This window comes from Podarcis gaigeae (genome assembly GCF_964106915.1).
Source record: "Podarcis gaigeae genome assembly, chromosome: 1".
NCBI lineage: Eukaryota > Metazoa > Chordata > Lepidosauria > Squamata > Lacertidae > Podarcis > Podarcis gaigeae.
The window spans coordinates 82,751,261-82,776,306 of record NC_139678.1 but is presented as its reverse complement, the minus strand read 5'-3'; the positions used below and the strand labels follow the sequence as shown (position 1 = coordinate 82,776,306).

The window sequence follows — 25,046 nt, the reverse complement described above, 5'->3', positions numbered from 1 at the left end:
TTTCCCCAGCCACTCTGGGCGGCTTCCAACCAAATATTAAAATACAGTAATATTTAAAAGCTTCCCTAAACAGGGCTGCCTTCAGATGTCTTCTAAAAGTTTGGTTGTTGTTCTCTTTGACATCTGGTGGGAGGGTGTTCCACAGGGCGGGCACCACTACTGAGAAGGCCTTCTGCCTGGTTCCCTGTAACTTGGCTTCTTGCAGTGAGGGAACCGCCAGAAGGCCCTCAGCGCTGGACCTCAGTGTCCGGGTAGAACGATGGGGGTGGAGACGCTCCTTCAGATATACTGGACCGAGGCTGTTTAGGGCTTTAAAGCACCAACACTTTGAATTGTACTCGGAAACGTACTGGGAGCCAATGTAGGTCTTTCAAGACCGGTGTTACATGGTCTCGGCGGCCGCTCCAGTCACCAGTCTAGCTGCCGCATTCTGGATTGGTTGTAGTTTCCAGGTCACCTTCAAAGGTAGCCCCACATAGAGCGCATTGCAGTAGTCCAAGCAGGAGATAACCAGAGCATGCACTACTCTGGCAAGGCAGTCTGCAGGCAGATAGGGTCTCACTCAGCCTGCGTACCAGATGGAGCTGGTAAACAGCTGCCCTGGACACAGAATTGACCTGTGCCTCCATGGACAGCTGTGAGTCCAAAATGACTCCCAGGCTGCGCACCTGGTCTTTCACAGGCCCAGTTACCCCATTCAGGACCAGGGAGTCCTCCACACCTGCCCGCCTCCTGTCTATTACTTCCTTTGAACTGGACACTATACTTCTGTTGATATAGCCTAGGGGTTTTTTTGCTGCTGCATCACACCATTCACTCATGTTAAGCTTGTGGTCTTTCTTTGTTTAGTTTGTTGTTTGTGGCCCAGGGATTTGTTAGGTACAGTACTTAAATGACTGGGGCACAGAATGGTGGCATGCATTTGTATGTTTATGCATGCAAATTTGGGGTGATTTTCAGAGGTGATGGTGGAAGACCTCTGGCTCTTGGTCCCCAGGTTTACTGTGAGTTAATGAGGTACCAACAAGATTTTACGGGCCTAGTACACTGTCTAGTACTCTGCAAAATAAGATGGAAAGTTGCTGTGGTCTCCTCAGCACTGCACTTTGCAATGGGTCCAACTACCCTGAAAGCAATGTTTAAAAGTTTTTTTAAGAGGAGCAGAAGATTCAGGGCCCTGAGCCACTGCCACCCTACCTCCCTGTTTTGCTCCTCTAATGCTGTTGCTTTAATATTTTCCAGATTCCCACTCTGAAGGAGCCTGAGTGACAATGAAAAGGGCCTTTGCAGTTGTGGCTCTCCACCTGTAAAATGCCCTCCATAGCAAGGTCCACCCGGCAACTTCTCAGACATCATTTTGGCACCAACTAAAGACTTACCTGTGAATTGTTGGTTTTTTCTGGATTTATCAGTGTACGGATTTGTTAATGGGATAGTAATGATTGTTCCTAACTGTGTCGTAAGTCACCCAAATATGTTTCTGTAACAAGCACATTAACAAGTATAATAAAAAAAATTATTTATGTCATTATTTTATGGTAGTTTTGTATTAACTCTCTGTGCAGAAATTTTCTAAAATAAATCAACAAATTCATGGCAAGAATGCATTTGGGATACTGTTTACAGTTGTGATTATCCCATCTGCAAAATTAGAGCCTGTAGCTGGAAAAAGAAAAGGCTAATACAGATGATAACAGGGGGCAAATGGCTGCTGTGGTGCCTTCCCTAGGTGGAAAGGGTAAATGGGTATTTTTGGTTTAGAAATAAGAAAAGGGACAGGACTGAGATCTATCTGAAGCAATTAAGCTTGGCTTGTAGAAAGTGGGTAGAAATATTCAGTTTCCTTTTTTCTGGGGTAGCTCAGTTAGTAGGACATTAAATTCTTATGGGTTGTGGGTTCAAGTCCTACATTGGGCAGAATATTCCTGCATTGCAGGGGGTTGGACTAAATGACCGTCACGGTCCCTTCCAACTCTGCAGTTCTGTGATGTTTGTTTATTTATTTATAACATAAAAAGTACAGTGGTACCTCGGGTTACATACGCTTCAGGTTACATACGCTTCAGGTTAGACTCCGCTAACCCGGAAATAGTACCTTGGGTTAAGAACTTTGCTTCAGGATGAGAACAGAAATCGTGCAGTGGCAGCGCAGCAGCAGCGGGAGGCCCCATTAGCTAAAGTGGTACCTCAGGTTAAGAACAGTTTCAGCTTAAGAACGGACGACCAGAACGAATTAAGTACCACTGTATAATGAGATAAAGTATAAAGAGATCTACATCCAAACATACAGGAACAAATTTCCATACCAAAGTCAAACATAATAAATTAATATCACAATATTCCTCTCTGAAACTTGGGGCCACTCAAAAGCACAACCACAGAGTCAGGAAAGCAAAAGAATACTTTGTCCCAGAATGCATAATTAATTTTATGGCAGTTGCTGCCGTAGGATGGGGTGATAGCCAAAACCTTAGATGGCTTTAAAAGGGGATCCAGTAAATCTGTGGGTAGATTGGTTAATTAGTAGGCACAACAGTTAAATGGAACCTCTATGCTCATATGCAGTATACTTTTAAAGGTTAAATGGTACGGGACATTCAGCAGGGATTGGCTATTACTTTCAGGGTCTGCTTGTGGGCTTCTCAGAAGCATGTGGCTGGCCAGTGCATCAAACAGCCTGCTAGAACCTGCATACCCTTGGCTCTGATACAGCAGAGCTCTTAGGAAATCAAACACACTACAGAGACATGTCTTTATTACTGGTTCATTGTATTTCATGGGTCAGCCCCAGTTCAAGCAGAATGGTGGGGTGAGCATTTCCTTTTTAGTAGATCACATACCAGTACATGCTGCCCAAACATCCCCAACTTACTGACGTGTTGACAGTGCCACAGTATGGCCCCTGATGAGGGAAAAGGACCAAATCCTTTATTGTCAGTCTCAAAAGACAGAAAAGGATCCTTGGGCTCAGTCACAACCATGAACCTAGGTGGCCAACATGATGTTCTCCAGTCATTGGTGGTCTACAACTCTCCCCTTGGAGGTCATCCATCAGGGTGATCAAGACAGATTCAGTCCCAAACCCTGGTCTGAACCCAGATTGGAATGGGTCTGTATCAGTGGTTGCCATTTGGTGGTTAGCAGACCATGGGGACTCAAGAGGTCTGTGGCACCATTCTCATAATAAAAACTACCATAGAGATATCAAAATTTTCAAAAGAAATGAGTACAAAAGAAACAGGGAGTCTGCAGCACTTAGCTAATTGGGAACCACTGGTCTAAACAATCAGTTTCCTCCAGGAATGTCTGCATCTGTGTCCCTTCTTAGGTACCTTGTCCCAAAGCGGGTAAATGTAACAGGGGAGTAATTAAATTCTGTTGCATGATACCCTAATATCTGAGCAGTGCAAGATTCCAGGGGTTCCAGGCACTTGTTAAGAGCTGACATTCCGTTCTGGAAGGAGGCACAGCAGAGACTGTGTCCTTATGATATGTGGTTTATTTACACATGCATACAACCTGAGTCTGCGATGGAGGCGCACACAGCATTAACACCCCAAAGCATCCTCCTGCTTCTTCCATAGCCGCAGCCTTGGATTCCAGCAGACTTCAAGCCTGGAGCTCTCTCTCTTCCCTCTTCCTCTCTCTGCCTTTCCAGCCTCACGCTTTGGCATCCAGCATCTAGCTCATTTCACTCAGCTCTCAACTCTTTGTAACTAACCAGGGAGTCCACCCGTTTGTCCTCTGGCACTGAGCCACTCCTTTGTTCCCTTAAGGACCTATACTTATCAGGCCATTGCCAGGCAGGCCTGGCTATTCCAGCAATTGAATCCTTGCTGGGTCCAGGAATTGGAAGGATCCTGCATTCAGCCTACTTCCTTTGGGGTCCCACCCCAGAAATGGTCACAGTGCCAGGGGTCAGGCATGATTTACCTCGCCTGGGCCGGTTCACTCCAGCAGGGATCCCTCCATGGGCCAGATCGTGAGCACACATGCCCGCAATTTACGGCACTGCGGAAGCGAGTTCCCACGCCATGCTACGCCGGTTTAGCGCAGTGCGCAGGGACTCGCCAAGTGCGTGGTTTGGGGGTGGCTCGTGGTCCAGTTAAACGCCCCCCGTGGGCCACTTGTAACCCATGGGCCTTAGGTTGCCAACCCCTGGGTCACACTATCACCTCCTTCAAGGCAGCCAGCACCTCGCCCAGAAACACATTCACCTTGGCCTGAATCCCCCTAGCTAGCTTTAGTCAGCCATGAGGGGCAAGGGCCAAGAGGGCACAACTGGAAACATACTCGCAAGCACCTTCCCAACAACATCAGGCTGCAAAAACTGGAACCGATCACACAAAACACTACTTGACGGGGCACTTGAAACCTCACTTGAGACTGCATTACATCTTCGAAGTTTCGCAATTGGCCAGACTAGGTAAATCTAAAATGAGCACATGATATCTATATGGAAATCTTCTGCTTATTCAACTGTAGATCTATTTGGGATTATATTTTTTTGAACATGCAGACTTCCTTAAGTGACTCCTTCCTGGCTGAAAGTTGCATTGCCACTCATATTTCACAATCCTTCGCAGCAACATTAACCATAAAACATGCTTTAAATCAGTTTGAATACAAAGGTAACAGGGAATTATCAGTGGAAAATTATATTTCCCACTCCAGAGTGTATATGCTTAGATCTCCTGCATAGGTTGTTTTATTGGGTAAGCTTTAAAATTATTATTTTGGCCACTAGATGGGGACTTAAGACAGGTTATAGTCACACTCATCTAGAATATTAAGGTATTAGCAATTAGGAATCCTCAGCACTCTTGCTGGCTGGGTCTTTTAGTTATTTATTCTCTCACACTCCCACAGCATGGAAGGTTAATGAGGAACAGAAAGGACATATTTTTGAGCCATATATAGGTCTAAAAGACAGTCTTTCCCTTAAAATAGTTAGAGATTCTAAACCATTCACAGTCATTGCTGCAAACGTGGAAAGACGCTGAGGTATCAGGAAGAAAGGTAGACGATCTTCTGACACCCAAGTTTTTATCTTAAACAGAGTATTTAAATTCTCTCTTTTGGAAGCAGGCACAGCTGTATTTGAAATCAGCAGTCAATTTTCTCATGCTCAGAGTGCATGAAAGCTACCTCACCTCAATCATCTCATTTGAATTCAGAACAAGGTTAGGGTGGGACTAATCAATTTACATGCCCCTTCAGAAACAGGGCCACATTATTAAGGCTGAAATGGGTATCCCGTTGTTTAATGATAATACCTAGTAGACCTAGAAGTGAAGCATTATCTATCCTGTGCATCCTCTTTCCCCCAGGGTTTTGGGTTTATAATTGAGATACAATCTTACAATGCTTCTTGGGGATGAATAAAGACTGAGACTCTCACAAAAAAGCAGACAAATCCCCAGAAGAACAGCTGTGCGGTGGCCAAAGCAGCACCCAAAAAATTGTGTCATGAGCTTCTATACACAACAATCTACTTCATCCATAATCCATCCATTCCCCACCCCCCACCCCCAATCTTTTATTCTTACACAACTTAGCTAGGACAGTAATTCCATTGAAAACCACAACTTATTTGCAAGTACAGGACTACAGGACTGCATTACTGCCTTGCAAATATTGCCATGCTATATTGTCCACTATAACCTCAGCTCAGGAATTTATGTCTACAACTGTCTCTAGCTAGATCATTCAACCTCCCTTCCCACATATATAGGTAAAGGGACCCCTGACCATTAGGTCCAGTCGTGACCGACTCTGGGGTTGCGGCGCTCATCTCGCTTTATTGGCCGAGGGAGCCAGCGTACAGCTTCCGGGCCATGTGGCCAACATGATTTCTGGCAAAATCAGAGCAGTGCACAGAAACGCTGTTTACCTTCCCGCCGGAGCGGTACCTATTTATCTACTTGCACTTTGACGTGCTTTTGAACTGCTAGGTTGGCAGGAGCAGGGACCGAGCAACGGGAGCTCACTCCATCACGGGGATTCGAACCGCCAACCTTCTGACCGGCACGTCCTAGGCTCTGTGGTTTAACTCACAGTGCTACACGCGTCCCTTCTCCCACATATACACCACCTCCCTAAAATCTCTCATTCCTATTTGCCTGGGAAGTATTAGAAATACCAGAGCCCTATCCTTTATTTCATCTGGTCAATGCCTAATTAGCCAACACTCACAAAGCAAGGTAAATTAGTTAACTACTTCCATGGAAGCTGCTGTCCAGCAAATACACAGAAAACAGGAAGACCATTGGATAAAAGGGTTGCTAGGACCACAGAATAGGCTGGCCATTTGCTTGCCAATCTCAGCTGTTCAGTCAAAAGAGCAGCATGAGACAAGATACTACAGTTGCAGGGTAGCCTACAGGTAGATGAAACCGGCCCCCCCATTTATTCTTGGCAGCCTATGCACATTTCCAGCAAATGACTTGTATAAGCTTGGCCAAAGCAAACACAAGGACCTCAGGAATTTTACATTTTGTGTTGGTTCCAAGTGTGCAAATAGGAATTTGCTGCTGGCTTTAATTGCAAACTTACTTACAAACCCTTTGGAGCACTCCTGCGCTCAATTCCTAGCACAAGCAGGAGATAGATTCTTTCGTACCAGGTCTCAGTAAAACAATTCAGTGCTTATTCAATTATCCCAAAGCAGAAAATGCTGTCTGACTCACAGGTGATTGCAAGACAGCTCTCAAAAAGGTTCCCACAGCCATTTTAATGGATGGCAGAGGACCGGTAATCCACACTAATTGGATCATGGTTCAGTCCCCTAGCTCAAATTAACTGTCCTTTCACGAAAAAGAACTTCAGGCTGCTTTAACAGTAATGGAGCTAGATAGAAAATCCACCTTGCTACTAATTGCCACCTAGCAGTTAAATTTGCAAAAGCTGATGGGGTAGAGAGAACTAGAGTAGTGAAGTGGGAAAGTAAAAGCTCGACTTTTGAGTGAGAAGGGGGCAAGAGCTATTCCATATCTACACAGTTTGGGAAGGATTGAAATCACATAGTGCTCCAAATGATCAAACCAGTGAAAATGATAGGTTGAAAGCTCAACTAGATATGACTGTGGTAGGTGTGTCATGCTTGATATGGCATTCTCCTTAATCATGTACAGGCCATGGGACTATTTGAAAAGCAAAAGAAGCATGTGCATGAGAGGAGCTGGAAATCCTTTTTCCCCACTAGACCGTGGCTTACCCTGTCTGTAGCCAATCTTTCTTCTCCACCACTACCCCTCCCAAAAAGTGCTTTCATGCAGCCAAGATCACTTCCAATGTCAGAGAAAAGCAGTCACATAGAGAAGCCACAATAGGCTGAGTGATTGGTGTAGGAGCATTCTGCAGTCCTTACCCACATATGCCTTTTGGGGTTAAAATCAGACACATTCCTTAGGCAAAACTGGGGGGGGGGGATTCTTTGGTTAAATACATTGAACTGCTACCATCACATCTGGTCTGACCCCTGGTAAGGCCTGTTTTTCTCACTGTGGGTTATGATGATTTTAAGTACACATAACTACAGAATGTCTGAATTGGTCAGAATCTCAGGATGAACACCGAATATAATATTTACTAAATGTTATAAGGAAAGTTGAAAAACACAGCTTCCATCATAGCACCATCATATAAAAACCTATGGTATGTGCGCACATTTAGTAATGTGTGTGCAGTTCTGGGAACCTCAATACAAAGCCCTACAGCTGTCGAAAGAAAAAAACATGAATAAAATGATCACGGGGAGCCCACGTACCTTACAAAGAAAATGTCAATCATTTGAGGATTTTAGATTTGTGTGAGTGGGAAGTGTTGAGGTGGGACAAGACTGGCACGTAAGGTTATGAGAAGTACTGGGTAAGGAATTTTGAAAAGTTGCCCACTCTAAAATAACAAGAGTTCACAGCTCTTCATTGGAAAGGATATATAGCTGGTTTTAAGATAAATAAAAGTAATCAAAAGAATGCATAATTAAAATATGAAACCTACTGCCAGGGGATACCGTGATGGCCAACAACATAAATGGCCTTCTAAAGAGAAACACAAATGTTAGCCAAAGCAGCAACTCTCCTGACTAATAACAATACAGGATGCAAAAGATTAAACATGATGGATTTGATCACCATGCCCTGCTTTTATGTTTCCCAAAGGGCTCCCACTCTGTCTAAGGGGCACAATACCCCTTTGTTTTGGCCCAGCACGCCAGTTATACTCAAAAGAGGCTGATGACTTCCATGGGTTGAGCCATTAGGTCCAATTTGATTTTAATTAGCCCCTTATCATTTTAATACTGCTCCTGAATTCCCAGAGAGCCACTTGCCGAGCAACATCCCTGCCAAGGAAACAGCCACTGGCAATCCATCCAAGGCCAGCTGAAGTCCACCTCTATTCCTTCTGTACACACACTCACATGCATACATGTCTCCATACTGGTTGATATAAGATGATCCAATAGAGGAGAGGGGGGGGAAGGAAACTGCCTGTAAGCTTCTTTTGCCTTTAAGGAAAAGCAAAGCACAGAAGCTCTCACATTGCTTTAAAGAGTGCCAGCAGTTATCCATCGGGACCAGACGCTGTCCCAAGTGTTAATGTTGGCGAGGTTCAAGGATGCTGTTATTGCTGATGGAATCTCAGGCACTGCCAGGTTTCATCTCTATTGACTGCTTGCCTACATTAGCCATATCCCATCAGCACGCAATGGCCCTTTAAATACAATTAGTGCAGCAGCTGCTAATGGAAGGTACTACAGTTAAGCCCCTTGGCCCAAAGCATTAAGATGCAGCTCCTGTACAAAACTCTACATAAAGATCACTGGTGAAGGTTGTGCAAATATACATAGGTCTTTCCCTGCTGTTGCAGAAGAAATGGTTTGATTTGCTTTGACATACACCTCCATGCTGGAAGATGCTTTTCATTTGTCCAGGCTGTTGCAGGGTGGGGTGTCACACAAGAACAAGTCTCGTCCAAATTCACTTGATTTTTATTAAATCAGTTAGCCACAATAAACAAAAATGCAAAGAGAACCTTAAAAAAGAAAAACCAAAAGACATCAACTGAATCTGACCAGGGAAGCAACACAGTGCCCCCATCTTACAGCTGTATGCCACATACCACTGAGCCCACCATCTAACAGGACACAGTGCATCTATGGCAACATGAAGGCAGAAAAGGGGCAGGGGTGATGGGCTTTCTCTGTCCTCTTTTAGCACAATCCATTCTCTCTGGACGGGACAACTGGCCCTGACTACAACCTGCAATACTGGGAGGGGGAACAACTGAAGCATTGTAGTGGTGCCAGCTCTCCATCCATCCTGCCCGGAACAACGTCCTCTTGGCCTCACCTCCACAAATAGAACCACCACAACACCTGTAAAAAGGGTGGGGAATCGGGGTGTTTGTGTGGGTGTTTCTTGCTAATCTGAACCAGATGCAGATTCTGCTGAGCTGGGTGGGGTGCTGGCGATCTCCTCCTCATCAGAATCCTAGAAAAGAAAGAGGCACAGGTATTGTTAAGAGAAGGGAAAGATTCAAGATTAGCTGCATGCCTTAGATTCTAAGCCAACAGAATCAGCGCCGGAAAGGGGAGATGCTGAGTACCACTGGGACCAGATCAATTAAGCTTCAGCTGAACAGCCAACTGCAGTAAAAGCATACAATAAATGGAGCAAACAGGATGTTTAAGCTGCATGAAGATGGGGAAATCTAGAAAAGCCTACAATGTGCTTTTATTTACTATGCTAGAAACACAGGAGTGTGTACAATGTAACGGGGATGAATATGGTTCAGCAAGTGGCAGTAAAAGGACAGGAAAACATGGAGAAACCAGGGAAAAATAGAAATCATATGATATATTATTAAAGCCAATATTGTTCTCCAGCTTGAGCTCTTATACATAACTGGCTTGGTATTCTTAAAAATAGCAAATTTCTAGTCTTCATGGTTGCAGAGCATAGTAAAGCAAACGCTTAGAAACCAAGGGGGCTTTAAGCAGGTCTTTGCAGTGGTGTGGCTTTTACCAACACCAGACGTCCATGTTCTTCCCATGGCTCTCCACCTATCTTCCCTGCCTCAATATCTTTCCTGATGTCCTTTCCACCTGACACTGTCCTATAAGACTACAGACCGTGAAAAATGTTCTTAGCTCTGAAATACAAATTCCATAAATACTTATTCGGCAAATTAAAACACATGAAGCAATGCAATGTCTCAAGTGTGGAGACTAATGAAAGTAGGAAGATTATGGATTGCCATATTCACGGTTAGAGGCACTCTTCCATTTCTAGTGGCCACAAAAGGACCATCCTGTAACTTGTGATGAAAACATCATGGGGGGGGGGGATTGGTTGCTCTTCAGTAGCAAGAACTGGCAGCAGGATTCTGACCTGAATGGAGCATGATTTCCTCCCCCTCCTCCCTAGCTCACTGGCAGTGGCACTGCATTGCCACCACAAAATGCATTGCCTCTCACCTCCTTCTTGTCCTCGCCTGAGGAGCTATCATCACTGGAGACAAACTCCTTGCTCTTGAAACTCTCTCCAAGTTGTTTGGAAGGGCTCTTGCTCACAGACGATTTTGCAGATGCAGGTGTCTTCTTCTCTGGCTTGCCTTTTCCTGGCTTCTCTGGCTTTTTCTTCTTCTTGGATTTTTCCCTGTTCATGTGAAGAAAGAGAGTGTGCTGTAAAGGCAGAATTGGCAGAATCCCTTTGGGGCAACAGAAGCACTATGGAGAAATGAGGATGGGAGTCTGTTTTCTTGTTTGTGGGGCAGGGACGCAGCTACTCACTTCTTGGAGCTGTCCGACTTCCCTCCTTCAGTGTAGTCCTTCATTGCCTTCTCATAGTCCCTCTTGGCATCTTCAGCTTTGCGATCCCATTCCTTCATCCAAAAAGAGAACGTTTTACTCACTACTCACGTAACCCACAAAAAGAACAACTCATGCACCATTTCTGCTAACACCGGGAGCATGTGTATCCCATGCAATAGAAAATGAAATCCAAAAACTCAAGGAATGCAGAGTCCTGAGGTTTTATTTTAAGCCCATTGTTCTTTTCCTTGTGCCTGTGGGTCAAGGCCGAAATGGATTCAACTGAGGTTCAAAAACCCAGAGCTGGATTTAGTGACCAAGTGGAAATGCATAATCATCAGGATAAAACAGGATTTAACTCTCTTGGGACATTAGGGAATTCCTGCTGGATCAGACCAAGAGTCAATTTGGTTTAGCAACCATTTCTCACAGCAGGAATTCCCTAATGTCCCAGGGTTTGAGGCAGGAATCCTTTCCAATCCTAGCCTGACACAACAGGGATTGAACCTCTGACCTTCTACATGGAAAACATGTGGTCCACCACTGAACTACCACTCTTCCAAGACACTTCAGAGAAACCTCCAGAAAGCAACAGCCCTCTCCCAATGTTTGCCTCCCACCCACCCCCAGCAACTGGCATTCAGATGAACAAATCACAAACAACTTCCAAAAGTTACTGGCACACTTCCACATCCACAAAATGTTATCATTATCAACTCATCACCCACCTCTTTCTTCTCTTTGGACATTCCTTTCCAGAGTTCTCCGGCCTTCTTGGACACATCAGTGACACTCATGCCAGGACTATCTGCCCTGATCTTGTCACGGTTAGCATTGAGCCAGAGCATGTAAGCAGACAAAGGTCTCTTTGGGGCATTGGGGTCTTTCCCTTTCTTACCCTGTGGGGAAAGGGAGGGTGAGAAGAGAGAAAAAGCACAACACTTCACCTCCAGGTAAAGGGAAGCCCTGCCTATTCCACAGATTCACAGGAAAAATCCCTTCCTGTCTACCAAAACCACCTGCATAAAGACCTCTAACTTGACTTCTGACTGTAGCCAACTGCCCTTCCAGCAATCTGCAGCTCTGCAAAATTGCAACACACAGTTTTTGCTCCAAATCCTCTTCTACTGCCCCCTTTCCCCCTTATATTCCCAAGACTGGTTTTCATGCACCACTAATAAGCATGGACCAACTTGGCCCCCAGTGCCATCCCTCAATTTCAAAGCCCATCCCGCCGCAGCTCTCCCCAATGTGAACAGATTCACAGGGAAAAGGCCTGTTAACCTCGCTATGCAAGGAGAGATTTCGGCAGTGCACTCTCCTTAGGTACCCTCAATAGCTTTACTTAAGTCTATTAATGTTTGAATGTGTTCAAGCATTTTAAAACAGTTCTTGTTCTGGTCTCAGCTAACACAGGCAAAAGTTAACACTGCTGGTCCCGATTTGGTTCAAAATATGGTCCCTTGTCAATATATTAACTGCTGATTTGTCTGCTTGCTAGGTGTTTGGGTACCACTGAGATCGAGGAGCAGGTTCCCCTCTGTTTGGATGCCCTTTTGAATCAAGATGACAGAGTGCACCTTTCAAAACTGCACTGATTTGTTTGGAACTCCCAAGCAATGCCCAGTGCAAGGCTGCTTGATTTCTAACTCTGCACTTGTTTGCTTTCTCACAGGCACTTCCAGCTCTGACAGGAAGCACTCAAAGAAAGCCAGGAAGAGAGCGGCCTTGAATTCAACAATCTCCACATCCTGGTTGCTCTCACCTCAGATGGCTTCTTGCGAGGCTTGCGTTCTTTGACAATTTTGGCTTTTTTGGCAGGTTTCTTCTTCTCATCACTGTCTCCTTCGTTACTAGACGAACTGGCTGAGGCATTACTGTCAAACCTGTCACAAGGAAAAGACACCCACAGAAAGAGGTGGGTTCACAGCTTTCTAAACCCACAAATAAATCCCAGTCACTTTTAAAATGAGAGCACACACTCAAGCTTGAGCAACAATATCCTCACCCTAACTTTTTTTGTACTTAACTCTCATGTGTCAGCTACACTACATCAGTGCGGTGTAGTGGTTAGAGTGCAGGACTAGAAATAGGGTAACTAGGGTTCAAATCCCCACTCAGCCTAGCCTACCTAACAGGGTTACTGTGGGGATTAAATAAGGAGGGGGAGAACCATATTAAACACCATCTCCACCTCCTTACAGTAAAACTGGGAAATAAATGCAGCAAATAAATTAACAAGTCCCAAGAATGACTAGGATGCCGCAGGATCATTAAAATCAGTAACAAATATCATAAACAGATAGGTCTATGTAGCCTGATTAGAATAAACAACTTATAAAGTTTACAAACACTGAAAACCCTATCATGACTGCTAAAAATTGTTAGACATACAATATAGGACTTCAATAAGCCACTGCATAGAGTTGTCAGAAACTATTCTAGAAAGAGCACACAAAGCAGCAGCTATCAACTGACTGTTAATCATTGCATGCAAACATAAAAAACAATTGCCTTTTATACTCTTCATCTGTCTAACCTGCCCCAATGTTCATATTTCAAAGACCAACTAGACAAGCCTTTTAAGTGAGCTGACGTTCTTGAAACATTTGAAATAGAATGGCTCCATTGTCATGACTGCCCACCCTGCAAGATGCTCTCCAGCAGCTTAAATGAAAGCACCCCCAGATTACTAGCTCCCAACGTTTTCTTGAATATTCAACCGTGTACAATTTTAGACTGCTGAAAGGGCAGCATATTTCACAGACGAAGATAAAAAGCACAATACTCTCAAAGTGAGTCGCAAAGTGTTGCCTTAAATTTGGGACTCAGATTTGCCCATTCATTTTGATAACCAGTGGTTGCACCCAGTAATGCTGCTATACGAGTGGAACAGGCCTCCACTAATGCAGTGGGACTTCCCCTCCTCCTTGCAGCTCTGACTGCACACCGTCACAATTGCGCAAGAGGCTTTGGAGACCATCCTGAGCAGATCTGGGTGGGCTGACAGGAGACAAAGAAAAGGAAGCATGCCACCCCTGCAAAAGTGGAAACCTGCTCATGCAGCATGAACTACAACCCCCATTTCCTACTCCCCAAATGGATCCTCACAACATTATAACAAGATGTTCTTCTTCCCATGTCACCCTACTATTGTCATCACTCCAATACAGACGATCCAACTTTCTTCTGTTGGAAGTCTCCTAATCATGTGATTTGCCTGCCTCCATACGGTCATATTGAAGACCCGCAGAGACCTGGTCACAGTTCCAGATGTTATTGCATCCTTCAGTGATACACTGGTCCCTTCCAAGCACACAGCTTCCCCCAGTATTTATTAAAATATTAATATCATGCCTTTTGATTCCTAACAGAGCCTGCAATGCAGCATTCAACAACACTATCTCCAGCAGGCTGAAGCATTTTACTTACTCTTCTGCCACATCCTCTTCCTCCTCCATAGGATTGAATGATTCATCTGGAAAAAGAAAATCTCTGTTTTTAAACCACACTGATGAGAACGAAATGTAAGGCATGAAAAAGCAAAAGGGAATGGATTTGGCCACAAACCAAAGACAGAATAGGCCAATCTCTGTATCTCCAGGCTGCAGAAAAGCTATTTATTCATTTACTTATTTCATAACATTTAAATAGCTAACAAAAGAAATGCATAAAATAAGCCTTTTTGCAGACATTGTATCAATTATGCTATTGAATCCAAAAGTTGCAATGCTCATATTACTGAAATGAAAAAACTAAGCAATTATGCTAAAGTGTCTGGATTCAAAATCAGCAAATCCAAATGAGAAATAACGTAAATGGACATTTCTCCATCTGACCAATCAATCATTCAAAAACAGATAGGTTTTTAAATCTGCTATAAGGAAGTAAAATATTTGGGAGCCTAGGTAACAAAAAACCTGTCAGCTCTAAAGAAAGCAAACTTTACACCATTACTTTTACAAGTACGATGGGATCTTAGATCTTGGGAAAACTTACATTTAGCATGCTCAGGACACATAACCATCTTTACAGCAGCTATCCTTCTGAAATTTTTGTTTCTCTTTCAAGTGCTGATAATTATGATTATACCCAAACAATTTAAAATTTGGCAGTGCTCAATGAACAAGTTCATACACGAAGGGGGAAAGTGCAACTAGGCTCCAGAACTATGTATGGAAGTGTTCAAAGCAGCAGATTTGGAATCCCACACCTCCAAACTTCTAACAAAGCCTTTCAACTAAAACATTTGATGCCATTGATGAACAGTCAAAAGAGCAAACCATGAGCATATATAGAAATAAGCTTAACATACAACAAAACAAGTGAAATGTCTCCTGCACTAACAGTATTTGGTTTATGATCCCACCCACTCAAAATTACCCTAATGTTGATCTCTTAGCCTTTCTATTGACAGCTGCCTGTATGGAGATAGTCAGATGCTGGAAAACTGGTGTTGGGCTTAACAAGTATAGTCCATAGCATTGGCTTAGATATTGACATGTTAAGTCGAAATGGCAAAGGGCAGACACTATCTACATTCCTTTTATAATGTATGGCAAATGCTTCTTAAAAACATAAATAGTTGAGACAGTGGCAGAAATCCACCAAACATTCATGGGGAAATGTGGCATGATCTTTTAGCGTTATCAAACACAACTTTATTATATAACATGACAAAAGTTTGAAATATAATCAGTACAAGTTATTTGTTGTTTACTGTTGTAACAACGGTTTTCTCAAAATGTATCTTCTGTGCCATGAAAAATAAATATAAACATATTTTTAAAAAGTTATATACTGTTCAATTATTAAAAAAACAAAACCCAAAAGAAATTTTCAAAAAATGGCTTACCCGTCTCCTCGCCAGAGTCTTCACTGCTGTCATTTGCATGCTCCTCACGAATTTTGCCCTCCTCCTTCATACGCTCCAAGTAAGCATCATGTGAGTCCTCATCCGAACCAGCATAATCATCATAGGGCACACTCTTCATGCCCTAGAAACATAAACAAAGCATTCCATGGAAGCTTCCCAATTCCAGTATTTGAGCAGACAGTCTCTCTCAACACTTTCCACACCCAAAACATGCAGAGATTCTAAAACCACAACTCCCAGCATGCTTTTGAGCACACATACTGTATAGAAAAGGCTTCTGTTTTAAACACACACACACACACAGCAGATTCCTCAAGAACTGAATGCATGCTGTCTCCTGGGTCTGCTAGAACACACCTTCTCTCCTCAGAGGAAGGGAAGAACCATGCTAGTAAGGTGGATTAGGTGGAAGCCACTTCTTGAGCAGAGCAGGCTGCTGCCCCTTGCCTGTGGTTCATGCAAGGTTATACTATGGTGATTAGAAATGTTCACCACAGCCATGCAGAGGAGACCTGAACCAAGAGGAGGAGGAAGAGGAGGGGACAATCGCACAGACCTTTTTCTTCTACAAGGAGAGAACAGAAATTGAGAAGGAAGAAAGCTCCGGAGAGACAGAGAACCCCCACCCTTCTCCAGTAGATCAGGATCAGGACCAGACAGTAGTTGCCTTTCCCTGTCCTCTCTCTTGCCCACCCTCTTGTAACAGGTACCTCCTTCAGTCCTCGGTTCTTGATGTTCAACTTCTTGGTATTCACAAAGTCAAATAGTTTGCCATATTCTTCTCTGCAAGGAAGAGAAGCCATAGATGCAATCATCTCGCACAAGACTAATACTCACTTGCCTGTGACAAAACTTCACAGAACAGCAGTGAATCAGTTGCTGCCAGGGAAAATAGATCCTATATTGTGAGGGCGAGGAGGGGAACTGGAGAACGAAATATTGTGTTTTTAGGACCTACCTTAGTTTTAAGGCTTTAAATTGTTTTGAATATTGTTTTTAATGCTGTAACCTGCCATGGGATCTTAAGAGTGAAAGGCAGGTAACAAATTAATAAATAATAATATATGCATGGTGCAGCTATTAAAATGAAAACATCTGAAAATTATAGGTCACGCATATGCAAGCAGCATAAAGAACTGTCAGAATGGGAAGGGCTCAAGGGCAGTGGCAATTCTGCCCCTTTCCACCACAATGGAAAATATTATACAGCTAAAGAGGTGGCTGAGATCAAAAGCTGGTGAGCACACTTGTGTCTCTATGGTTCTGCTACGATCCATTCACTCACCTCTCTATGCTGCTGAAAGTGTATTGCATTCCCTGCTTGGTTTCTATTTCGAAGTCGAAGGAGCGTGTGGTTGTGGTCCCACGGGCAAAGTTCACAAAAGAAATCTCGTCAAAGCGAACATGAACGGGTGGCTTGTGCACGTAGATGAAGCCACGCTCTAAAGGGTACAGGAGGCCCGAACTAGCCTTATAGGAACAAGTGATGCACTGCGCCCCGGAATGCCTGTAATAGGGAAATAAGAGCCATGCTCAATTTTGGCCATACCATTCTCATTCATACCCCAGTCAAATCAATGACAGCCAATGAATGGCTCACGATTCCTCTAACCCAGCATGGAGGTATTTCTCACCCCTGGAAGTTGCCAGGCACGGTGATCTTCCGGTTGACAAGAGCTTTCATGACACGACTGACCATCTCATACAGGGAGCCAGACATATTCTTGGTGAGCCGACCCTCAAAGCGCTTCTCTACCTCATCCCTGTTAGAAAGAGAGAGAGACAGACAGAATAGAAGTTAAGAAAGTGCAGACTCAAGTGGCTGTTGAAAGATGTTTTAAATACTAAGTGTGCATGCTTATGTATGTACAGTCGACTCACAACTTATGCACATTTAACTTAAGGGATCACAGCTTTATGCTGAAAAAGCACAGTCAGCAATTCCACCTGACATTGCATTCACTCTGGGAGAGCATTCTGAGGTACAGGGACAGTCTGCAGTAAATGCTGCACTGTGCCTTTTATAGTTTCTACCTTCCCTGGACATAGCTCCCACATAAGCGGAGAGTCGCCTGTGTGTGGGTGTGCACGGGCATATATGCGCACATCGGGGTGGGGTTGAGAAAGGTAGTAACAGGGAGCAGGTAGAGATTAGAATCGGCAGTCTTAAAAGTTAGAATATTGCACTGGAAACTCCAAGGTCTCCTTGTGCAAGCCAGTCTCGTTCTCATTCTCTCCCTCTCCATACAAACACACAGAACAAGTTTGACAGAAATGGAAATGCAAGAGACTCCAAAGATTACTACAACACCAATTAATTGCAGCAGTCTGTGCAACTGGGACAAAAAAAGCACTTGGGCATGACGGGTAGAGTCAAGCTTAGAAAGCATCTAGGGGAATCATACACAGATACACTGTAAGGAATACAATAATGTGAATGGTACGCACTCATTCATGTTGAGGGTCAAGGAGATGTCCTCATCCTTTGAGAAGAGTAGGATAAGAAAGTGGTAACGTGTTTGGCCTTGCTTTATAGGAGGATCTAAGCTGATCTGGAAGGAAGCAGAGATAATCTTCACCTTCAGCAGGAGCCCTGAGCCAAAAGCACCATTCCCATGCAGCCTAACCCCCACACACCACGCTGATATCACATGCATCTCCTTTTCATAAGGGACAACCTACCCATTATATAGTCCTTTCCCCCTGAGTTAAGACAATGACAGAAATCCAGTTTTCATCTTAGACAACAGCAGTCTCTACAGACTCTACTAGGAGAATAAGAGTTTGCACTTCTTTTCAGGAATCCTCATGTTCGGACTGCTGCATCAAACTGAGTATAGTTCTCACACACCTTTTCAGGAATGTTAAGAGATATTTATTTTTTTTAAAAAAAAAAACATGCAGAATGTCACTATGCAGCCTTCTCCAAAATAGCATGGTCTAGCTTTAGATACGACCACTCCCCTAGAACTGCAGATACTCACAGGTAAGCAGACAAGGGCCAAACCTCCCCAGGCTGTATATGCAGTTGCTCTGCTCGCAATAACATGTCAAACATTAGCAATGCCATGCCAGACTGGACATGCAAGCTCTGACTTCCTTCTGCCTTAAAGGCCAATGGCCTTCTAAGCAACAAAAAACTTGGCCGGATGTGCAGTCTGGCATGGCAGGTGCCACAAGACCACCTTGCTGCTTTCTAAGAAAAAAATATGTGCTTTATCTCCATCTGGTAGGAAGAGAGGAATGTGCAAGTTAGCTATGCAATGCTGAGGGAATAGCTCTTGCATCTCTATCCACACCTGCTGCAGTTAGAAGGAACGAGAGAGCCCTAAGGCCCGACACCTTGACATAGTGCTGAAACAACAGGCCAGCTTCCCTTAGGCCCAGAACGCTTGCAGGGAGGGAAACAAGGCAGAGCAGAATAGGAAGGGGCAGAATACATAACAATCCCTGAAATATTATCTGAGACACTGACTGTGTACTGAGTAGAAAGACACCTGGATTCTTGTCCCCAGAGTGCAACATAAAATTGATAATTTGCTTTGTTTCTGGTTTTTGAATTAGTAACTTAATAACTTATTTATTTTTATTTCATAAAAGTTATACATCATTTGATTGTAAAATACCTCCAAGTGGTTTATAAAAAGATAAAACAAGAAAATCAAGGGGGGAAATCACCACATTTTAAAAAAACATAAAATACTAACTTTCAAAGCACCAGGATAGGTTTGTGTAAGCAAGAATGTTTTTAGCAGGCGCCCAAAAAAGAAGGTGCCTGTTTGATCTCAATAGGCAGGAAGTTCAGAAGTGCAGGTGCTGCCACACTAAACAATCAAGTTCTTACAAATCTGCAACAGGTATTATGTGGCCCCCGCAGTAGTGCCAATTCCACCGATCAAAGCAGTTGAGTGGGTGCATGTGGGAGTAAAGAAATCTCTTACATTAACTGGTCCCAAGTTGTCAAGGAATGAAAGGACCTGGCCTCTCTCATAAAGCACAAAGGGGAGAAGGAAGAGAACCTATGAATGGAGCCTACTGCATGAAGTAACCATCATTCTTACTTCTGACAGGCAACCCCCTCCCCCCAATTCCACTGCTGCTCACCACGAAGAACATCTGGCGTTGGTCTTTATGGGGCAGCAGAAAAAGCCGCAGAACGGTGGTGTAGGGGATCTTGTAGTCAAATGTCTTGCCATGGAGGTGCAGGAAGGTAGGGTAGATGCGGATGTCATATCGACCACGAGGTGTCAAGCACTGCAGCTCTCGGAAGATGCAGATGGCATCTCCGGTGGCCTGGATGACGTCTGCCTTGGATAATACATTCTGGGCAAATGCCTGCAGGAAAGAGTGGGATGATGTTTTTATCAACTAATGCTCTCTCTCCCACCCCACCATCGTCTCTACTCAGTTCTCACTCACCTCCACGGGATCCACGCCATCCTCCTGAGTGGGTGGCACGTAGAAGCGCACCTCCATAAGCGACACTTCAGTGTCGTCATTCTGGTGGAACTCCAACGTCACTTCATTCTTGCCAGTTGTGCACTGGGAGACATTACTGAGTGGGATCTCAAAAACTGGCTGCTCACCAATGTCAAAAGAGAGAAGCTGCCCTGCAAAAGACCAACAAGGTATCTTCCAAGAGAAAATAATAATACATTCTCAGTCACTCTCCCACCCAAAGTAAAACAAAAACAACTTCTCCATTCTTTTCTCTTAGCTCTGTCTTCGAGACATAGTGTGCCCATTTCCCTTGGGGTCGGGGTACCACCCACCGCACCCAAACGTACCTCCAAATTTCACTGTCCCCCAGTTCCACCCCTTCACACACAAGTCTTTTTCAGCAAGGTCTAAGTGAAAGTGTGTCTTGAAGAAATCTGAGAGTTTGTCAAACTCCTATGGAAGGAAAATGCATAATCAGGGAACACTAGTAAGGCAGTGGTATACAGAGTAGCCATTTGCTGTGAGTAGCTTTCTGCACCTTGAAAATTAAAATAAGCTACATCTCACAGGCCAGAGCAAAATAATGTCAATACTAAGAAGTATTTTTTATATAAGCTAAGAATTAAGAATTGCATGCTACAAGAGATGCATGAAACTAGAAATCCCATTGTAGAACCAACATCTCCTTTATAACAGCCTGCAACTAAGGCAACCCACAACCATAAGGCAAGAGGGAAAAGGTCTTTTGCAAGACCAAACTGGATATGCAAACTGGTGGAATTTCAGGCAAAAATAAACACCCAATGGCAGATGCTGCACAATATCAACCTGTCTTGATCCTTAATACAAAAAAACCGCTTACCCCACCAAGTCCTGAGACCTGTATCATGCTCAGAAGCAAACTCATTCCAAAAAGAACCTTACCGTCTCTCTGAACCCATCATATTTGTAGACATGACCGTTCTTTGTCAGGAGTTTGAGACCATGTCCCAATGCCACTCGTCGCCAGATGCCCTCTGCCAACTCTGATGCCTGAATATTGTCCACTTTTCCTGTTTTACTGTTCTTGAAAATCACACCTTGACGGTTCAGTCGAAGGCGGCCATCATTCTGATCCACAAGAGATAGAAGGTTAGCAGGTGCTTTAGCACCGTGGCCTCTCAAAAGCTTGATAGGCTCTTCTCCTAAACAACTTCATTCATTCCTCAAACTGCCACCAAATTCCCTTTAAAAATACTATAACAGAATAAGTTGGACAAGACATATAATGTGGTGTTTATGGCAACTATCCAACAACTACAAGAATTCCTTCCACTATAATTGCTTTCTCCCCAAACATTTGGAATGGGACTCAAACCACTCAGTAAAGCAGCAATGGGGAACCTCCAACCCACAGACCTAATTAGGTTACCAGACCTCTCCATTTGGCCTGCAAGCCACACCCACCTGTCTTACACCTGATGTGCTATACGCTATCAGGGATAGAGAAGGTCAAAATATGGCTGGTTCAAAAGTGGGGTTGCAGTGTGCTTTCTAAGCACTTTGCTAAGTGATTTGCCTAAGTGATTTCTAACCATATAGGCAAACACCAGTGACTTGATGTTGCTGTGATGTCAAGTGACTGACAGGTGGGTAGCCACCCCCATCTGTCAAACTTTGCTTTGGCAGCGGGAGGAATATGGAGCCAACCTAGTGGCCAGATCTAGTCTTCTGCTTCTACAGTAAAGAGTCCAGACATCTGTTTTCTTAAAAAAGACAATGTTTACAGCACAAACCTAATCATATTTGCTAAGAAGTAAAGCCCTATTTATTTAAGTAGGTGTTACTTCCTTAGAAGTCAGCCTCAGAACCTTGCTTCATATTCAGTTTTAAATTAAGCAGATATTTGTGGCTATTTATATAGATCTATAGACTCTAGCTCACAAAATCTTACACCATAATATATTTGTTAGTCTTTCAGTTTGCCACAAGAGTCTTTGTTGTTTTGCATCCAGAAATAATCCCAAGTGATATACAACCAGCCTGCCAAGTAATCCCCCCAGTGGCATTAACAATGCTGAATAATAAAAAGGCTCTAAGGCACGTTTCATACCCAGCTGAAGTCTCAAGATGCATTTTAGTGAGTAAAGAATTTGCCACCCAAAAAAGTTATTTCTCCACAATCCTCAGGAGTCCAAAGCAAAAATGTGGGCTTCATCACTCTTGAAACATTTGTTCACCGTCCTAAATAATGTATTCTCATAGGCCCTCCTGCCATTATGTTTAAAGTATTAACCTCACTGAACCCTTAAGGGACAGAGCAATATTATTTCTTACTCCCCTTTAAAAGATGGCATACCAGAACACCACAGATCATACAACAAACTTGTGGCAAAGCACTAGGTTTCTAAAGTGGCAAGGTGGCATCCCATCCAACAGATCAACCTTCCTCCAAACATACTGCTTGTTCCTCACATAGCACCATATGTCCTTCTTTCAGGCTGCCACCACCACCCCATTAACTCACCATCGATCCCTTCACTTCTTGGTATATTTCATTGAATTCCAATGTATCCGCCATGTTGACAGCACCTCCACCCCCCTCACCCCACTATGGCAGGGGTTGAGGCCACACCAGCAAAACGTGCCGAGCTGTTCTTGGGGAAAAGTTTTGCAAACGGACCCAGGCAGGGAGAAGACAAGATGTCTTAGTCCTTCCTGGAACGTGGGATCTTCTCCATCTAGTACTAAGAGAAGCAAAGGGAACACGAAGACACAGAGGACTAGAAAACACTTGGGGGGAGGCGAAACCTGGGGGAAAAGCAGAAAATGTTTTGTTTATACATGGGAGACGGGAAGACGACGACGATTTCTAGCAAGCTGCCTTGCTATTTACCCAACTCGGCTAAAAACCACCCCTGCCTCACAATGCCTACTAAGAAGGACACACACCAAACCCCGCACCCAGGAGCCCCCGACCCACAGGATGCTCAGTGCCGCCACAGCGAAACACACACGTTGTCTATTTGCGGGAGCCAAAACTCGCCTCCTTACGGAGCAGCAACAGCGCACACCAGCCGCCTACTCCTGCTACTACTACTACCGCAGTTTCCCATACCAATCGCGTTTAAACCGAAGACAATTGCCCCCCGTCCTCGCACGCCCGGCTTTGAATCCCCCCCCTCACCAGACGCACTTTCCCGCCTGCGCAACACGAGTCACATCCTCTCCCCTCCTCTCTAGAAAGCTCACCTCACTTCCTCCTTCCGGGGCCCTTGGCTTTCGGTCGCTTAGTGCTCTCTTGCCTCTCCGGTTTGAAAAAAAAAGAAAATGGAAGGAGGCGGCACGACTCTCTACGGAAGCCGTGGGACGCCGCTCTATCGCGCAGTGCCTCTATGGTGGGACGTCTGAAGAGCGTGCCGGAAACGCGCTCCGTTGTAGACCGGAAGTGCTCACGGGGGAATCATCTTGTTTGAGGAGACGTTTGCCTTTTCAGTCTGGAGTAGTGGGGGGGGGGGTTGTCGGCATGGAGAGAGGGCCGGTCTTTCCTCCCTCCCACCCCGTCTCTATGGGCTTCCCATCCTGGGAGCGAGGCGCAACTCCAGTGAGGGGTGGCAGTGTGACTCTCTTGATTGGTTAACGCGGGACTAGGATGTGACTCTGGGACTCTAGAGCGGGGGAGAGGGGCTGCCTGTTCAGTATTGCTTTTGCCTCCTTTTGTTTCCTTAATCCAAGTCGTTTATAAAGGCATTGAACAGCAGGGCCAGGACAGAACCCTGTGGCACCTCGCTTTTCTCCAGGATGATGAGGAACCATTAGTGGCCACTCTGGGTTCAGTCAGGCAACCAGCTACATACCCACCTAACAGTTACCTCGCCCAGCCCACATTTTACCAGACTCTCCACAAAAATGGGGGTGGGGGGGACGACTTTGTCAAAAGCCTCACTGAAATCAAGGTACACTACATCCACAGCTTTCCCATATCCACCGTGCTTGTAACTGTCCAAAAAGAAATGAGATTGAATGATTTGTTTTTTAGAAACCCATGCTGGGTGTTAGTATTTACAGCATCCTTTTCTAAGTGCTCACAAACTGTTAAATTATCTGTTCTAGGAGTTTTCCTGGTACAGTCATACCTCGTGTTATGTTTGCTTCATGATACTTTTTCAGGTTGCGTCCCACAGACGTGCAAAATGACGTCACGCACATGTGCATAAGCTGCAAATTGCAACCCACACATGGTCAGACGTGCAGCTGCGGGTTTCGTTCTGCTAATTTTGCAAATGGGGCTCTGGAACGGATCCCGTTCACAACCAAGGGTACCACTGTACAGTATTGACTTCAAGCTGACCTGGGTCTTCTTTTTTCCATTTTCTGAAGACGGGGACAACATTTCCCTGCCCCCAGTCTGCGGGAACCTCACCTGTTCTCCAAGAATTCCAATACATAGACTCAGGCTCTGAGATTACATCCACAAGCTCTTTTAGTACCCTTGGGTGCAGATTTGAATTCATTTAAAGTAGCTAGGTGTTCCCTTACCAGCTGTTTTCCTGTCTTGGGCTGCAGCTCCTTCCTTGCATTATTTATTCTGTTAGCACCAGGTTGGGCACTGCTTTCCTTTTTGGATGAAGACAGGCAAAGTAGGCATCTCTCTCTGATCCCAGTAAGAGTTATTTGCTTCAAAAATTCTTGCTGTTCCAAAGTTCACAGCAAGTCCTGAGTCCAGCAGCTTCTAAAGTCCTTGCAGCTCTTCACAAAGTGTTCCACTTCCTTACACAATTCTACACAATTCTAATCGGTCTCTGCTGCTTAGATCTCCCACACTTTTCTGGCCAGCACTGAACGCTGTAGCTTTTGCTCTTTATCCACACGGGAGCTACCTACAAATTCCTCCCAGCAACAAAGATGAGATGGTCACCAAACACTTGCATTGTG

The 25,046-nt window shown here is 44.4% G+C and overlaps 1 protein-coding gene and 1 long non-coding RNA gene across 7 annotated transcripts in view; one reads left to right on the top strand and one right to left on the bottom strand.

The window, feature by feature from the left end:
- Positions 1 to 25,046, top strand: part of LOC310826891 — a 155,493-nt gene that overhangs the window by 95,737 nt on the left and 34,710 nt on the right. The gene's annotated exons all lie outside the window — the stretch shown is intronic.
- On the bottom strand, positions 8,977 to 25,001 carry SSRP1 (structure specific recognition protein 1). 6 transcript variants are annotated; one of them, XM_083701079.1, is made up of 17 exons: positions 23,364 to 25,001; positions 22,639 to 22,922; positions 21,057 to 21,242; positions 20,480 to 20,585; positions 20,112 to 20,302; positions 19,797 to 20,027; positions 18,141 to 18,244; positions 17,327 to 17,455; positions 16,978 to 17,199; positions 16,403 to 16,475; positions 15,672 to 15,813; positions 14,249 to 14,294; positions 12,582 to 12,702; positions 11,545 to 11,715; positions 10,796 to 10,887; positions 10,481 to 10,661; positions 8,977 to 9,494 (listed from the first exon to the last, which is right to left on the bottom strand). In XM_083701079.1, the coding sequence occupies exons 2-17, from the start codon at positions 22,690 to 22,692 to the stop codon at positions 9,426 to 9,428; spliced, it is 2,118 nt and encodes a 705-aa protein (XP_083557205.1). In that variant the 5' UTR covers positions 22,693 to 22,922; positions 23,364 to 25,001; the 3' UTR covers positions 8,977 to 9,425. The 6 variants fall into 6 exon arrangements, with proteins under 6 accessions (XP_083557205.1, XP_083557206.1, XP_083557207.1 ...); XM_083701080.1 differs by having other exon boundaries at positions 23,299 to 23,480; XM_083701081.1 differs by having other exon boundaries at positions 23,308 to 23,480.

Coding starts and splice junctions, on each gene's coding strand:
- SSRP1 (XM_083701079.1), bottom strand. CDS start 22,692: ATGGCGGATACATTGGAATTCAATGAAATATACCAAGAAGTGAAGGGA. Junction 17,200..17,326: donor GTGCCTGGCAACTTCCAGGG/GTGAGAAATACC, acceptor TCCCTATTACAG/GCATTCCGGGGCGCAGTGCA. Junction 16,476..16,977: donor ACTTTCAGCAGCATAGAGAG/GTGAGTGAATGG, acceptor TCTTCCTTGCAG/AGAAGAATATGGCAAACTAT.